Here is a 15,235-nt window from a genome sequence, read left to right as displayed (position 1 = left end):
GGCGCGGAAGAATGACGAACGTCCGAGTGCGCCGCCACGCCCCGCCGACGCCCGGTGCGGCTCGGTGGCGCCCCGCCCCGCTCGCTGCTCCGAGGCCAGGGGCCGAAATTCTGCAGGTTTGCGACGAAGACTTAGGTGCGGCGCGACGCGTTATCGGAGAGGCGGGCGGGTCCGAGGCGCACCAGTTCCGTCGCGCGGGTGGCTTTGCGCTCCTTCCCTGGCACTTCGTGGAGGAGGGCCGCGCAGGAGCAGCTTGCCCAGCATTCACGAGTGTTTCGTTTCAGTCGAGCCAGGCAGCATTCAGGGATGTGGTCTCCGAGACCTCGCTTTCGTTTTCCTGCCAGATCCACCTCCCACAAACCCCCAGGCTTTCTTGAGGAGAGTGGAATATGTTGGGTGAGGATTATGAATAGAGCTGCCGTGTGCAGACACCTTCGGGAATAGTGAATGTTTCATATGTCTACATTTGAGGTAGGCCCAGGGAGGAGGAAAGTCCAGGGAGGAGTGATGTTTGGAGATGTTCCTGTGTGGGAGGGGGTGGGAGCTGCTCAGGCTGTTAACATTAATTCCTCTGAGTGCTGGAATGTTTTTTCCCTAAGCTCTGGTTGTATGGAATGAGGCTCAGGAGGTCAAAGTAGTCCCCATGTAAATGGCACCTGGGCTGTTGTATAGGTTGAGTGAAGTTAGCAGGATAGAGGGCTGGCACATGAGATAATAATTCTACATTGAAAAGCAGGCCATACAAAGGCCAGGTAAGAGTTACCTGTGGCGAAGACAGAGGTAAAATTTCACAAAGGAGCAGCAATTTGAGCTGGGTTTGCGTGACTGACAAATTTTACTGGGCAGCAGTGGTGTGCAGAACAGTTAGCTGCAATAGAGAATTGGCGGTGTAGAGTAACAGGAGCAAGGCTCTTTCAACCTTACCTGCTCAGTGCCAAACTTTACTTGTGAGTGTCCTAGGAGTGTTTGTGAAGGCATTAAATAAAAGGAAGATTAAATGAAAGGGAGATTGCTATCAGGGTCTACAACGTCTAAGGAGTTTAAAGTTTTTTGGAGTAACTGGTAGTCTTCCTCAGCTGCCCAAATATTGCATGCTTCGTTGCTGCAGGGCTCTCTCTGGTCTTGGAAAGAGACAGGATTGTTCACTTGTTAAAGAGGAGTAGGTTCCACTAAGTAACTTGCTCTCAGCAACAGTGTGAATCACTGGTGCTCAGGTTTGTTTTAGCAGCATAGGGCTGTGTGCTAGCTGGCAAGGCCCCATAGGGAATGCCTGAAGCCTAAAGAAGGGTGCTACTGGCTATGCAACTTTCTGGAGAGGACCAACGCAGGCTTCCCCCTGCCCCCGCCTCCCGTGTTAACATCTAGTACAGTAATCATGAAAGTTTTCAGTATACCAAAACCTTTTCTAGTTTTGATTTAGCAAAGTCTCATAATGGTTCCAGAGCTCCTCTTTGAAAATACATTCTCAGAGAAAGCTTAGCATTATTAGCATAGTTGTATCAAGGGCCTGGAAGAGAAATCCAAATACTTGTGCCTCTGAATTCATTTTTTTTTTTTTTTTTTTGGATACAGGGTCTTGTTCTGTCTCTCAGGCTGGAGTGCTGTGGTGTGATCTTGGCTCACTGCAGCCTTGAACTCCTGGGCTCAAGGGATCCTCCCACCTCAGCCTCCCAAATAGCTGGGACTACAGAAGTGCACCACCACACCCAGCTAAGTGCTTCAATAGATATTTAGCATACATTATGGATGGTCTCTGTCCTTTTTGCATTTAGTGAGGGGCAAGTGGCAGGTATGCCTAGGACTCCAGTGCTGGGTAGCAGGTGGCAGAGTGAGCCCACATTTTGCCTTGCCCCGAACCCCTTACTTGGCACTTGCACCCCCTCCATCTACCAGCAAGTGGGCTGGGGCTTCCTGCAGCTGCTGCCCTGGACGTTTGGTGTGCGGGGGGACTTCACTGCCATCAACTTGGAGCATGTCATTTGCCCTGCCCTGCCTCTTCCATGGTAGAGAAGTTCCTTGACAACAGGAACTGCTCCCTGGTACATACCCCAGTGCCTGCACATGGCAGACTCCTTACATGAACAGACGACTAAGTCCCATTAAAACATAAGACAATTTGGATGTCACAACATAAAAGTTGGGGTTTTCTTTTCAAAATGCAAATTCTGGTCGGGCACAGTGGTTCATGCCTGTAATCCTAGCACTCTGAGAGGCCGAGGCACGTTGATCACTTGAGGTCAAGAGTTTGAGACTAGCCTGGCCAACACTAAAAATACAAAAAATTAGCTGGGCATGGTGGTGGGTGCCTGTAGCCCCAGCTACTCGGGAGGCTGAAGTGGGAGAATAACTTGAACCCAGGAGGTGGAGGTTGCATTTTATAGAGATGATGCCACTGCACTCCAGCCTGGGTGACAGAGTGAGACTCTACCCCCTCCCCCACCAAAAAAAAGTGCAAATTCTTCTAATCTCATGTAACATATTCTGTCAGGTGTATAACCACACAAGAACAGCATCCTTTCAAACCAGTTGGTTTAATTTCAGGTGATACAAAGTTTAAGGTAGAACAAGGACCAAAGAGCAGACTCTGGCAAGACTCTGAGCTGGTTTTACTTTAAATTCACAGTTACGGTAGGAATGACTTAGTGAAAACAACAAAAGAGATGATAAGCCACTGTAAGTTTTTTTTTTTTTTTTAAATACAAAAGTTTATTCTTAAATGTACAACAGCTCCAAGACAACACTTAATTCCAGCTACAGGTGGCAAAAGATGCTATGGCAGGGAATACAGATGTTTAAATACGGATGAAATAAAGGGTCCCCATCTCCTCAGGGACAAGGAACAGCTTACTTTTTGCCAGATTTCTTAATTCCACCTGTGGCTGCAAAAGAAAAATAGTCACAATCAGGGAAAAATAATAGTTCTTATGTTAGAAGCCCCATGGGCCTGCTGTAGACCTTAGTAAAGCCTGGCTTTTGTACTAGGCATTCACTTTAACACAAACATGGATAGCAGTTTATTTTATTTATTTTTATTTTATTTATTTTTTTTGAGATGGGAGTTTTGCTTTTGTTACCCAGGCTGGAGTGCAGTGGCGCTATCTTGGCTCACTGCAACCTCTGCCTCCTGGGTTTAAGCAATTCTCCTGCCTCAGCCTCCCGAGTAGCTGGGACTACAGGCGCGCACCATCATGCCCAGCTAGTTTTTGTATTTTTAGTAGAGACGAGGTTTCACCATGTTGACCAGGATGGTCTCGATCTTTTGACCTCATAATCCACCTGCTTTGGCCTCCCAAAGTGCTGGGATTATAGGCGTGAGCCACTGTGCCCATGGATAGCAGTTTCACTGATATTGTCTGTTCTGTGTAAAGGTAAAATGAGGATGAGATGGAGTACAAGCAATGGCTGGCTGCACAGTGGTCTAGATCTATACTGCTGTATACTTCACAGATTGGCTTATTTAATCCTCATGCCATATCAACCCATTTTACAGAAAAAGAAGCCCCCCCCACCCCGCTTTTGAGATGGAGTGTTGCATTGTTACCTAGGCTGGATTGCAGTGGTGTGATCTCGGCCCACTGCAGCCTCCACCTGCTGGGTTCAAGCCATTCTTCATGCCTTACCATCCCGAGTAGCTGGGACTACAGGTGCCTGCCACCATGCCCAGCTAATTTTGGTATTTTTAGTACATAGGGTTTTACCATGTTGGCCCACGCTGGTCTCGAACTCCTGACCTCAAGTGATCTGCTCACCTCAGCCTCCCAAAATGTTGGGATTACAGATGTTGAGCCACCGTGCCAGCCAAAAAAGAAACCTTATTGTTAGGTATTGTTCAAGGTATGTGACAAGCCTGGATTCTAACCTGAGTTGTCTGACTTCAAAGTCCACATTCTTAACCGCCACATTACACTACCTTCCACATTATGATCCTGGCACCTGGTATGCTCTACCAATTTACAAATGACTATATGTGTGAAACCCAGCAGGCAATTTAAGAAACAGGGTAAGATTAAGTATGCCTAATACAGGAAAGAGATCCAAAAGGGCTTGACAAAATAAAACTTAAAAAAAAAAAATTAGATGATGCTCAGTGAGAAACTAGGATAGAGTTACACTAAGGACTGACCTTTTCCCTATACACAATTACAGATTAAAAGAGGGTGCAAGATGCCTTTTTTTTTAATTTAATTTTTTTTTTTTATTAAAGATAGGGCCTTACTCTATCTCCCAGGCTGGTATACAGTGACACAATCACAGCTTACTGCAACCTGAACTCCTGTGCTCAAATAATCCTCTTACCCTGAACTCCTGTGCTAAGCAACGCTGCCTCAGCCTTTTAAATAGCTGGGATTACAGGAAATAGGTACCACCACCATGCCCAGCTAATTTTTAAATTTTTCTGTAGAGACAGGGTCTCCCTATGATGCTGTGAACTCCTAGCCTTAAGCAATCCTCCTGCTTAGGCCTCCCAAAGCACTAGGAATACGGTCTTGAGCCACTGTGCCTGGCCCCTTACACCATTCTGAAAAGGAGTCTCAAGAGCTAGAATCTCAGTGCTGGGTGGGTAAACAATAATGGATCAAACCCACCGGGAGAAGTCTTGGATGACACTCTCACCCTCCTTGTCTCCATCATGCTTATCGTGGCTCACAGTGCTCAAATTGGGCATAAACAACTGTGGAGGACATAATCACTAGTTCGATGAATGTAAAATAATGTTTAAGATGTACATACAATACTAAAACTGCTGGGCCTGAAAAATCTTTTGAAATGTAATGAATTCCTCTTACATAAAAGAGGTAAAAGGGTGGAGGATTCGGTTAGAAAAGCATATGGAGGCCGGGCGCGGTGGCTCACGCCTGTAATCCCAGCACTTTGGGAGGCCGAGGCGGGTGGATCACGAGGTCAAGAGATCGAGACCATCCTGGTCAACATGGTGAAACCCCGTCTCTACTAAAAATACAAAAGATCAGCTGGGCATGGTGGCGCATGCCTGTAATCCCAGCTACTCAGGAGGCTGAGGCAGAAGAATTGCCTGAACCCAGGACGCGGAGGTTGCGGTGAGCCGAGATTGCGCCATTGCACTCCAGCCTGGGTAACAAGAGTGAAACTCCGTCTCAAAAAAAAAAAAGAAAAAAAAAAAAAAGAAAAGCATATGGAGCAACAGCACACCGAAGAGCCTGGATTTGGCACATCCAGAAGTAAAGACTAAGGAAGCAAAAGCATTTATTACAGGCAATATGAGCAGGAAAAAGAAAAAAAGGTGGCTGAGCACGGTGGCTCACCCCTGTAATCCAAGCACTTTGGGAGGCCAAGGCGGGTGGATCACTTGAGGTCAGGAGTTCGAAAGCTGACCAACATGGTGAAACCGTATCTACTAAAAATATAAGACAATTAGCCAGGTGGCAGGTGCCTGTAATCCCAGCTACTTAGGAGGCTGAGGCAGGAGAATCGCTTGAACCCGGAAGGCATAACCGAGATCGCGCCGCTGCACTCTAGCTTGGGTGACAGAGGGAGACTCCTTCTCAAAAAGAAAAAAAGCTGTAAGTCAAGTAAGGTTCAAACACTAAGAAGACAGTAAAATACGAATTTGGGGAAAGAGATTACGGAAGACACCGGGAAACTAAACTATGAATCTGTGTCTGAGGTAAAATATTTCAATGTTTCCGTTTCTGCAGCTCTTCCCTAAGAAATGGAAGCCCAGATTGCCTGGGAGTCAGGAGACTTCGTTTTCAGCTCCCGCCCCTTACTGCTGCTGCAAATCCATGACTGGCTAGAGACCATCCGCTGCAGCGGACGTCGGAAACCGAGAGCTCGCAGTTCAGGAGGCAGGAAAAAGACATGCCCGCGCTCTCATCCCAACAGGTGCCTCATAGCGTTTGGCCAGCGTGAGCTCCATTCGGCCCCCACTTACCCAGGGGCCCCTTCCCCGCGGCCTTTGCTTTTAGCTCTTCGAGTTTCTTCTGCTCTTCTTTTTGTTTCTGCTTGAAAGCCTTATCTTCCTGGGGAGAAGAGAAGCGGGTTCAACTCAGACCTGTCTCCCAGCCCCTCCGCACCCGCCCGCGCCTCCACGCCCGCCCTCACCTCGTCCATCTCCTTGGCCTGCTTCTTGGGCTGTTTCAGGGGCTTCTTCTTGCCACCTGTGGGCGACACGAGCACGTTCAGCCTGCCCCCGCCGCCTGGTCCCCGCCCCGCCGTCCCCGTAGTCCTCACCGTCCAGGAACACTTACCTTCCCGGCCGGACATGGCGCCTGCCGCCCCTTTCCCAGACCCTGCCACCGGAAACGGAGCGCCTGCCCCTACCCGCTTTCGTAGGCAGGGACGCAGCCCCGCTGATTGGTTCCTAGTCAGGAAGTTGAACTCTCGCTACCGGATGCGGCCTGCCAGGGGCGGACACTAACAGGTCAGAGGTCAGTTGAGTGGCAGACGCTCTGTCGGGCCGCGCCAGGTACGAGGAGCTAGGGTGGTCCTGCCAGGGTAGAATCCGGAACCGCAGAATGGGTACTTAATCGGAAGCCCCCCGCCCCGCCCCGAGGCCTGTAGCTGTGCACGGGAAGAGCACTGCAGGTAGACAGCAGGGCATGTCCATGTGTAAAAGGCCTTGAAGCTCGGCGCGTTCCTGGAACCAAAGAAAGCACAGCTTGGGTGGAGGGAGATTAGGCGGGGAGGTGGCAGAAGTGGACGGGAGTTATATCTTCTGGTCCTATAGCTTTGGAAGCCCCTGTACAAACTGTAAGGAGTTTGTTTTATAATATAGTCAGGGGTGCAGCAGTTTGCGAATTCTGTTTATTCATCCAGTACATATGTACTGTATGTAGGTACCAAGCTGACATTCTAGTAAGTGAGACGGACTATAACCAAGTAAGTGAAATACGTAATCTCAGGTCATGGGATATGTGCATGGAAAAAATAAAGCAGGGAAAGTGGATCAAGAGTGCCAGGGTGGGAGTGGGATGGCCATATCTGATAGGGTGTATGGGGAAGGCCTCCCAGGGGCCTACTATGTGAGCAGGACTTGAAGAGGTGAGGAGCAAGTAGCACAGATAGCAGCTGGCATGAAGGCCCTGAGGTGGGGATAATCTGGTGCGCTCCAGTAACTTCAAGAAGGTCCATGTGCTTGGAGTGGAGCGAGGAAAGGGAGACTAGTGGGAGATGAGGTCAGAGACGAATGAGAGCCAGTGGGTAGATTCCCTTTAGGGCATGGAAAGGACAGGCTTTTACCTTGAGAGAAGTGGGGAACCGTTGTAGAGGTTGAGCAGAGAGACATGGTCCCAACCTGTGTTTGGAAAGGAGCACTGACTGCTCCGTTGACAATAAATTGCAGGGGCTGGAATAGAAGAAGGGTGACATCTGTCAGGAGACTCTTGGGGTAATCCAGGCTAGAGATGTAGGTCATTGGGACCATTTGGGAGCAGTGGCAGAGGTAAGAGGAGGAAGGATCCTGGATTTAGAAAGCCAGTGGCATTTGCTAGATAGAGGGATGTGAGGTGGGAGAGAAAAGTGGGGAATCGCAGGTAATGCGAGGTTGTTGGCCTGAATATTTGAACTTGGGATTGCCCTCATCCATGATGGAGAAGGCTGTGGGAAAAACAGGTTTGGGACAGGAAGATGAGATCCCCATTAGGTTTTCAGGCAGAGATATGGGTTGGGAAATTTGATAAATGAGCCTGGAACCCTGGGGAGAGAGGTCTGGGCTGGAGGAGTCAAGAGTGTAGTTTTGTTTTGTTTGAGATGGAGTCTTGTTCTGTTGCCCAGGCTAGGGTGCAGTGGCATGATCTTGGCTTACTACAACCTCAGCCTCCCGGCTTCAAGCGATTATCCTGCCTCAGCCTCCCAAGTAGCTGGGATTACAAGTGCCCACCACTGTGCCTGGCTAAGTTTTATATTTTTAGCAGAGATAGGGTTTCACTATCTTGGCCAGGCTGGTCTCAAATTCCTGACCTCGTGATCCACCTGCCTTGGCCTCCCAAAATGCTGGCCTCCCACAGTGAGCCACTGTGCCTGGCCAGTTTTTTTTTTTTTTTGTTGTTGTTGTTGTTGTTTTTAAATAACAGCTTTATTGATATATAACTTGCATACCATAAAATTCACACAATATGTACAATTCAGTGGTTTTAGTATATTCATACAGTTGTATGTCTGTCACCAAAATAAATTTTTTAGACCATTTTTATAGATGAATTTTAAAGCCCCAGGACTGGATAAGAGAGGAGTCTGAGTGCTGAGCGCTAGGGTGCTACAGAGTCTGGACAGTGTTCGGAGGTTAGGCAGATCAGTGGGGACTGGAAACCAAGTGAAAATGGCATGTGAGGGAGGAGGGAGTGAGGCCGCATTAGTGGGAGCTGGATGGAATCAGAGAAGAGGAGCAGAGACAGTGAATTCAGGCAGTCTGTCAAGGAGTTTAGTTATAAAGGGAAGCAGAGAAATGGGGCAGTTGGTGGTGGGGGTGTCAGATTGATTACTGAGCAATGTCTCAGAAGGAGAGAGGATTTGGGACCTGGGGCACAGGCTGGTCTTCCCTAGAAGCATGATGTTTTTTTTTTTGTTTTGTTTTTTTGAGATGGAGCCTCACCCTGTCCTCCAGGCTGAAGTGCAATGGCGCAATCTTGGCTCACTGCAGCCTCTGCCTCCTGGGTTATAGCGATTCTCCTGCCTCAGCCTCCTCCCAAGTACCTGGGATTACAAGCACCCACCACCATGTCTGGCTAATTTTTGTATTTTCAGTAGAGATGGGGTTGGTCAGGCTGGTCTTGAACTCCTTCAGGTGATCCACCTGCCTCAGCCTCCTAAAGTGCTGGGATTATAGGCATGAGCCACTGTGCCTGGCCTGAAGCATGGTTTTTTTTTTTTTTTTTTTTTTTTTTTTTTATCCTGAGGGTCAATAAATGAGGTGGAAATGGGGCAGTTACTAGTGGTTGGGAAGGTATGGTGGGAGTTTGTGGAAGTTCTCCAATTTTTTATTTTCTTAGTGTAAAATGAAGCAAGCAGTCCATCAGCTGGAAGTGAAGATGAGGAGCAGATAATAGAGGCTTGAGAAAAGGGCAGTTGGAAGAAGACAGCCATCTACATAGAGTAGGAGAATGGATCTGAAGGAGCAGAATTCTGAACTTGACTCTTAGGGCCCTGCTTCACCTGTCTAACTTCTCCATCCACTCTTTGCTTTTGCTTTCCAGCTGCACTGACTGCCTTTCAGGTTTTGGGTGACCTCAGGCACTTTCCACCTTTTCCCTCTGCCAGGAACATCTTCCCCTTGCTCGTTGAAGGGCCTGTGAAACATCTAAGTGGTGACATCCTCAGGGTTGAGAAACAGGGCCCAGGATTGGGGGCTGGTGGGGTGGTGGAGAAGGAGGGACCGGAGTGGAGAAATAGCTTGGGAATTATTGCCACATTCCTTTATGAAGTCTCTGCTGCCACCTAGCTTGTGTCCTAGTGAGAGAATAGGCAACACGTAAGCAAGGAAATGTGTCCATCAGGAGGAAAATGAAGCAGAGAAGGTAGTTGGGGAGGGATTGGTCAAGGAAGTCTTACTGAGGTGATATTTGGGCAAAGACGAAGATGTTAGGGTGAGCCGAGTAGACTTGTGGTGGAAGAGTCATCCAGCTGGAAGAGCACAGAGGCTGGAGCAGAGTATGGCAGTAGAAGGAAGAAGATGAGGGCTGAGAGGTCTCAGGGCTTTTGGCCATTGCCAGGTGAAATGAGAGCTGTTGGGGGGGTTTGATCAGAGGGATATAATCTGATTTACGTGTTACAGAGCCTTGGGCTGCCATGTGCAGAACCTGGGTGTTGGGAGAGCAGGGGAGAAAGCCGAGACTGCGTAGGAGACAGTAGCTGTCATCTCTGCCAGGAATAGGTGACCTTCCTGGGGTCCAAGAGTGGGTAGCTAGTAGACGAGGTGCTGGGAAAGGAGGCTGAGAAGGTTCTGGAGGAAGCCAAGCGGGGCAGTGATGTTGGGAAGAGGGTGTTGAAAGTGGTGCCAGGCATGGCAGATGCTGCATGCTTTGTTTGCTTTGATGAAGGATACACCTGCAGGGCTGTTACGGGGTTCCAGCCTGTGTGTCATGGGTGCTGGCATTAAGGCCTGGGAGTCTGACTGGGCTGCTGGGGCCTGGATGGTATGTAGCCTCATGGGCATGGAACCCAGCCTTATGAATGGGGCCCAGGTGTTTGGGTGTGGCACCAGCTTGGGACCACTGTCACAGTGATGTTCCTTCCTGAGGCTCTCAGCTCAGGCCCACTTTGCCCAGAAGCCATGTTCCTACCTAACCAGCTGTTTTCAACGGGCCTGAGCTTCTCCAAAGACCGTTTTTAGCACCGCATGATGAAGAGGAGGCTGGGATGCTGTGGGCGGCCTCTGTCTCACATCATTTTCCATCAGGAAGCCCCTTTCTGTTCTGTATCTGGAGCTCCTTCAATCCCTTCCTGTCTGCAGCTCTCTCTGCCTTTCTCTCTGGCCTGCTCTGTTGGCCACCAGGTGTCGCTCTCACAGCCAGGATCAGCACTTAAGGACTTCGAGGTGTGGTTTGGCCAGAGGAGGGTGCTGTTAGCTCAGCTTTTTCCAGGAAAATGGGTCACCTGGCCACCTTTTTCGGGGGCAGGGGGGTCCTCAGAATCACTGCCACTCTTGGGGTCAGGTGAGGCCTGATTCTGGATAATGGGAGACTCCTTGCTGTTCAGGTAATGAAAAGCAGGCCCAAACATCAAAGCAGATGCAAAAAGGAAAGATTAGAGAAACCTAACCCACTGGGTGCAGTGGCTCACGCCTGTAATCCCAGCACTTTGGGAGGCCGAGGCAGGTGGATCATGAGGTCAGGAGTTCAAGACCAGCCTGGCCAAGATGGTGAAACCTACTAAAAATACAAAAATTATCCAGGCATGGTGGCAGTCGCCTATAATCTCAGCTGCTCAGGAGACTGAGGCAGAGAATTGCTTGAACCCAGGAGTTGGGGGTTGCAGTGAGCTGAGATCACGCCACTGCACTCCAGCCTGGGCAACAGAGTGAGACCCAGTCTCAAAAAAAAAAATAAATAAATAAAAAAAAAGAAACCTAACCCATTGAGCAGTGGCAGGTTGGAGAGAAAAGAGAAAGCTTATGGAAGGTGAGAAGTGTGAGACTGAGAGTTGGGGTCTGGAAAGTCAGGGTGGAGTTGGATGGTGTGAACCTAAGAAAAGTCCTCTGTGGCAAAAAGTGTTGTTGTTGTTGTTGTTTTTGCCCCTGGAATTGTCTTAGAGGAGAGCTGAGCGTTTTCTGTCTTGGGTCACAAATGGCCTGTGTCCTTATGTCCTCACACAGAATTGAAACTCTTGCTTCCCTGGTGCTGAGCCAGCTCTTGGAGAGTCTGGGAAGTTGGTTTTGAGGCTGTTTTACGGAAATGATCCTGGATCTTAATCTTCCTGAATTCCCCTGAGTTCTACAACATTGCGGGGAATCTTTATGCATCTTTGTGGGGCTTTGTCAGCATGTGTACAACTCCAGTTTCAAAACTGTCTTTGCTATCAGAAACCTGGGCACCAGGATTCTCATTCAAGTCATAGCAGAGAGACCTGGGGAATGCAGGAGGTGGGTAGCAGGGAAGGGTCTGCTTTATGAGGCATGGTGGTAGACACTGGAAGGCATGGTATCCTAGAGGCTCTTTCTCAAGAGTTCCATTGTCCAAGAGCACCCAGGGGAGACCATCCTCTTGCGATACGGACTGAAGTTTCGACCCAACAAGGTGGTGATCAGTTTAGATGATTTTAGTGGAGATGAGTCTGTTCAGAACTCTCCCCAGGCCTCTAAACTGACTTATGTCCAGCCTTTCTCAGCTGTGAGCTGACCTGTCTGGCCTCCCCCTCACAGATCTCCTGATGATGGGGCGCAGCCCTGGGTTTGCCATGCAGCACATCGTGGGTGTGCCCCACGTACTGGTTCGGAGGGGCCTCCTTGGAAGGGACCTCTTTATGACCAGGACTCTCTGCAGCCCAGGCCCCAGCCAGCCCGGAGAGAAAAGACCTGAGGAGGTGGCCCTTGGGCTGCATCACCGCCTTCCAGCACTGGGAAGAACCCTGGGGCACAGTATTCAGCAACGAGTGACCTCCACAGCCAAGACTTGGTGGGACAGATATGAAGAGTTTGTTGGACTCAATGAGGTTCGAGAGGCCCAGGGAAAGGTGACGGAGGTGAGGAAGGGAGCCGGGGTGGCTGGCCCTGCCCTTAGACTTGGGAAATGTGCCAAACCAGCCATATGGTGCTGGGTGCGACATCCAGACTTGTATTTGGCCTCATTTCTCACGTGAAAACTTGGGCTTGATGCTTCACATGGGTGAAGGTCTCCACATAACTGTGCCACCTACTTTCCCTGAAAACAGTTACTGTGTACCAGTACGTTCCCTGGCATTAACATCTGTTCTGTGAAGCCAGAAAATAGTTCCTTTACGGACTGTTTGGGGGTTGATGGTGAGAGTTACCTGGGGCTTGCTGCGATACTGTTACCGTGTGTAATTACAACATCTATTGTGAAGGTGGAGGGCACTGGGAAATGTCACACTGCGATGTGGAAAGAGCTGCCTGTGGTTGTCAAGTCCTTCGTGGTGGCAGAAATGCATTCTGCCATCTTTGTTCCTACTCATTCTTAGGCATGGAGTAGTGTAGCGAGGTGGGAAGAACCTGGGGTTCTGCTGGGGCTTTGAAACAAACGATGCCGTCTCTTTCCTTGGAGATTGTGAGCTTGGCTGAGCTGGTGTTTCCAGGTCTATAAACTGGAGGCCACAGCAGTGCCTTTCATGGCACTGTTGTGAGGCATAAATTATGCAGCACACGGCAAACAGCCTACCAACACAGGTTCCTTACTGTGGTTTGTATCAGGCAAGAATAGACTAGGTTTGATTAACACAAATTGTTTGCATTGTTAGCTGTTTTCAGGTTTTTCAGGGCATGTTATTTCTGCTTGAATGGCTACATCTCGTGATTCTGATGGGCGTGGCCCAAGGCTGTACTTTGAGCACCACTGGGTGAGCCAGGATTAGTGTCTAAGGAATTCTGTTTCTCCCCTTTGCAGCTCACACCCCAGTGACCTCTTCTTAGCCACAGCCTCGCTGGGAATGCAGCTGAGCCTGTGTGGGTGTGGAGAGAAGGTGCAGATGGCCTCTGGTTTTCTCTCTGCAGGCAGAGAAAGTGTTCATGGTGGCTCGAGGGCTTGTCGGAGAGGCTCGGGAGGACTTGGAAGTTCACCAGGCCAAGCTGAAGGAAGTGAGGGATCGCTTGGACCGTGTCTCCAGGGAGGACAGTCAGTACTTGGAACTGGCCACTCTCGAGCACAGGATGCTGCAGGTAGGCCCCTCAGGAGGCAGCCCTTTCGCACCTGGACAGTGACCCTTGCCTGGCAGATCATGGAGGTGCTGGGTGGCAACCCTGACTGGTCTGTGATCAGAGGCCTGGTACAGAGGTGAACCGAAGCTCCTATGGAGGGACAGGGCCCCAGGCTTCTAGAGCCTATCCATTTACTTCCTTCTGGAGTACTGGGGCCAACTGTTCAAGGCAGTGTAGCCTGGGACCCAGAATGCTGAGGAGGGAGAACCATGGAGGGGCTGGCCCAGGGAATGCTGGACACTTCCCTTCCTGTAGACATAAGTGCACCTCTGGTCAAACCCAGGACTGCTCAGGTGGGACGATCATGCAACTCACTTTGATCACTCCCAATTCTTCCGACTCAGCCAGGTTTGTGCTACCTTTATTCATTCAGCATTGGTCTATGAAACATGTACTCTGCCAGACACAAGGTAGTGAGCCATCTGCTGGTGGCTATAGCTGCGGGGCCACCTTGTACCCGTGTAACCCAGTAACATGGCTTTGCTTCTGCAGGAGGAGAAGAGGCTTCGCACGGCTTATCTGCGTGCAGAAGACTCTGAGCGTGAGAAGTTCTCCCTCTTCTCTGCGGCTGTGCGGGAAAGTCATGACAAGGAGCGCACAAGGGCTGAGAGGACCAAGAACTGGTCCCTTATTGGCTCAGTCCTGGGGGCCCTGATTGGTGTGGCTGGCTCCACCTATGTGAACCGTGTCCGGCTACAGGAGCTGAAGGCCTTACTCTTGGAGGCACAGAAGGGGCCTGTGAGTCTTCAGGAGGCCATTCGAGAACAGGCATCTAGCTACTCGCTCCAGCAGAGGGACCTCCACAATCTCATGGTGGACTTGAGGGGCCTGGTACATGCTGCTGGGGCAGGGCAGGGCTCTGGGTCACAGGCAGGTACTCCCCCAACCAGAGACAGAGATGTAGATGTCCTTTCAGCTGCCTTGAAAGAGCAGCTCCGTCATTCCAGGCAGGTCCATTCATGTCTAGAAGGTTTACAAGAGCGGCTTGATGGCCTAGAAAAGACTTGTAGCCAAATGGCTGGGGTGGTTCAGCTTGTAAAGGCTGCAGCACACCCAGGCCTGGTGGAACCAGCAGACGGGGCTATGCCCAGCCCCCTGCTGGAGCAGGGGAGCATGATCTTGGCACTGTCGGACACGGAGCAGAGACTAGAAGCCCAAGTCAACAGGAACGCCATCTACAGCACCCTGGTCACCTGTGTGACATTTGTGGCCACACTGCCTGTGCTCTACATGCTATTCAGGGCCAGCTAATCCCTGGCCCCTCCTTCAGAGGGTCTGAGGCAATAGCTGTGCTTGTGGATTTAGTTAGAGAATGACAATGAAGCAAGCCTTTGGGGGGGTGCGCAACCTCAGCCTGAAGGAGCAGTATCTGTGTGGCTCACCAGTAGGCACGCTTTGCTTTGTAGGCAGGGTTCATTTACATTAATTATCAAAACTGTGCTAATGTCCGATTAAAATGTCCTGAGTTTTATTATTTAAAACAATCAGACTGAGTTTTTTTGTTTATTGAGAATCAAGATCCAAGACCTGAAGGTTGGGTCTGGAGTTGGAGTAGTTACCCCTTTAATTTCTCTCTCATCTCCTCTTTGTCCTCTTTCCTGAACTGTTTTGGATGCACTCCTGAGACCTAGATTTTCATTTTGAATTTCCTGGCCTGCCCTCCACAACCTGACTGTCCTGTGTCAGATGGCCTGGGAGTTCCAGCAAGTGGAACCTAGCCCGCTGCTTACTCGTTGGTGACCATGGTTACTTCCCATCTCCTGGATCATTTTCTCTACCATGTGGGGCAGAACTTCCTGGTGTTAATACTGGAGGAGTGGTCAGAGGAGAGAAGGGAAGAGAGATTGGAGGAATGTTGATAAATGTTGCTGGGGACCTCAGTATAGGGATTGG

At 49.9% G+C, this 15,235-nt stretch overlaps 2 protein-coding genes across 15 annotated transcripts; one reads left to right on the top strand and one right to left on the bottom strand.

Moving 5' to 3' along the window:
* Window positions 1-21: 21 nt before the first annotated feature.
* CCDC51 (coiled-coil domain containing 51) lies at window positions 22-14,826 on the top strand. 14 transcript variants are annotated; one of them, XM_032289699.1, is made up of 5 exons: window positions 23-396; window positions 5,676-5,862; window positions 11,955-12,153; window positions 13,139-13,303; window positions 13,835-14,826. In XM_032289699.1, the coding sequence occupies exons 2-5, from the start codon at window positions 5,690-5,692 to the stop codon at window positions 14,591-14,593; spliced, it is 1,296 nt and encodes a 431-aa protein (XP_032145590.1). In that variant the 5' UTR covers window positions 23-396; window positions 5,676-5,689; the 3' UTR covers window positions 14,594-14,826. The 14 variants fall into 14 exon arrangements, with proteins under 14 accessions (XP_032145598.1, XP_032145590.1, XP_032145592.1 ...); XM_032289701.1 differs by having other exon boundaries at window positions 23-471; XM_032289707.1 differs by lacking the exon at window positions 11,955-12,153 and having other exon boundaries at window positions 22-471.
* TMA7 (translation machinery associated 7 homolog) lies at window positions 2,513-6,329 on the bottom strand. Its single transcript, XM_032289719.1, has 4 exons — window positions 6,228-6,329; window positions 6,082-6,137; window positions 5,912-5,999; window positions 2,513-2,879 (listed from the first exon to the last, which is right to left on the bottom strand). The coding sequence occupies exons 1-4, from the start codon at window positions 6,241-6,243 to the stop codon at window positions 2,845-2,847; spliced, it is 195 nt and encodes a 64-aa protein (XP_032145610.1). The 5' UTR covers window positions 6,244-6,329; the 3' UTR covers window positions 2,513-2,844.
* Window positions 14,827-15,235: the final 409 nt, after the last annotated feature.

Source organism: Sapajus apella, unplaced genomic scaffold, assembly GCF_009761245.1.
Source record: "Sapajus apella isolate SASKATOON/1434 unplaced genomic scaffold, GSC_monkey_1.0 scaffold23, whole genome shotgun sequence".
In the NCBI taxonomy this organism is placed as follows: domain Eukaryota; kingdom Metazoa; phylum Chordata; class Mammalia; order Primates; family Cebidae; genus Sapajus; species Sapajus apella.
This window is presented reverse-complemented; position numbering and strand designations above follow the sequence as displayed.

Coding starts and splice junctions, on each gene's coding strand:
- CCDC51 (XM_032289699.1), top strand. CDS start 5,690: ATGGAAGCCCAGATTGCCTGGGAGTCAGGAGACTTCGTTTTCAGCTCC. Junction 5,863..11,954: donor CCGCGCTCTCATCCCAACAG/GTGCCTCATAGC, acceptor GACTCTCTGCAG/CCCAGGCCCCAGCCAGCCCG. Junction 12,154..13,138: donor CCCAGGGAAAGGTGACGGAG/GTGAGGAAGGGA, acceptor TTCTCTCTGCAG/GCAGAGAAAGTGTTCATGGT.
- TMA7 (XM_032289719.1), bottom strand. Junction 6,000..6,081: donor AGGCCAAGGAGATGGACGAG/GTGAGGGCGGGC, acceptor TCTTCTCCCCAG/GAAGATAAGGCTTTCAAGCA. Junction 2,880..5,911: donor CGCGGGGAAGGGGCCCCTGG/GTAAGTGGGGGC, acceptor TTTCTTTTGCAG/CCACAGGTGGAATTAAGAAA.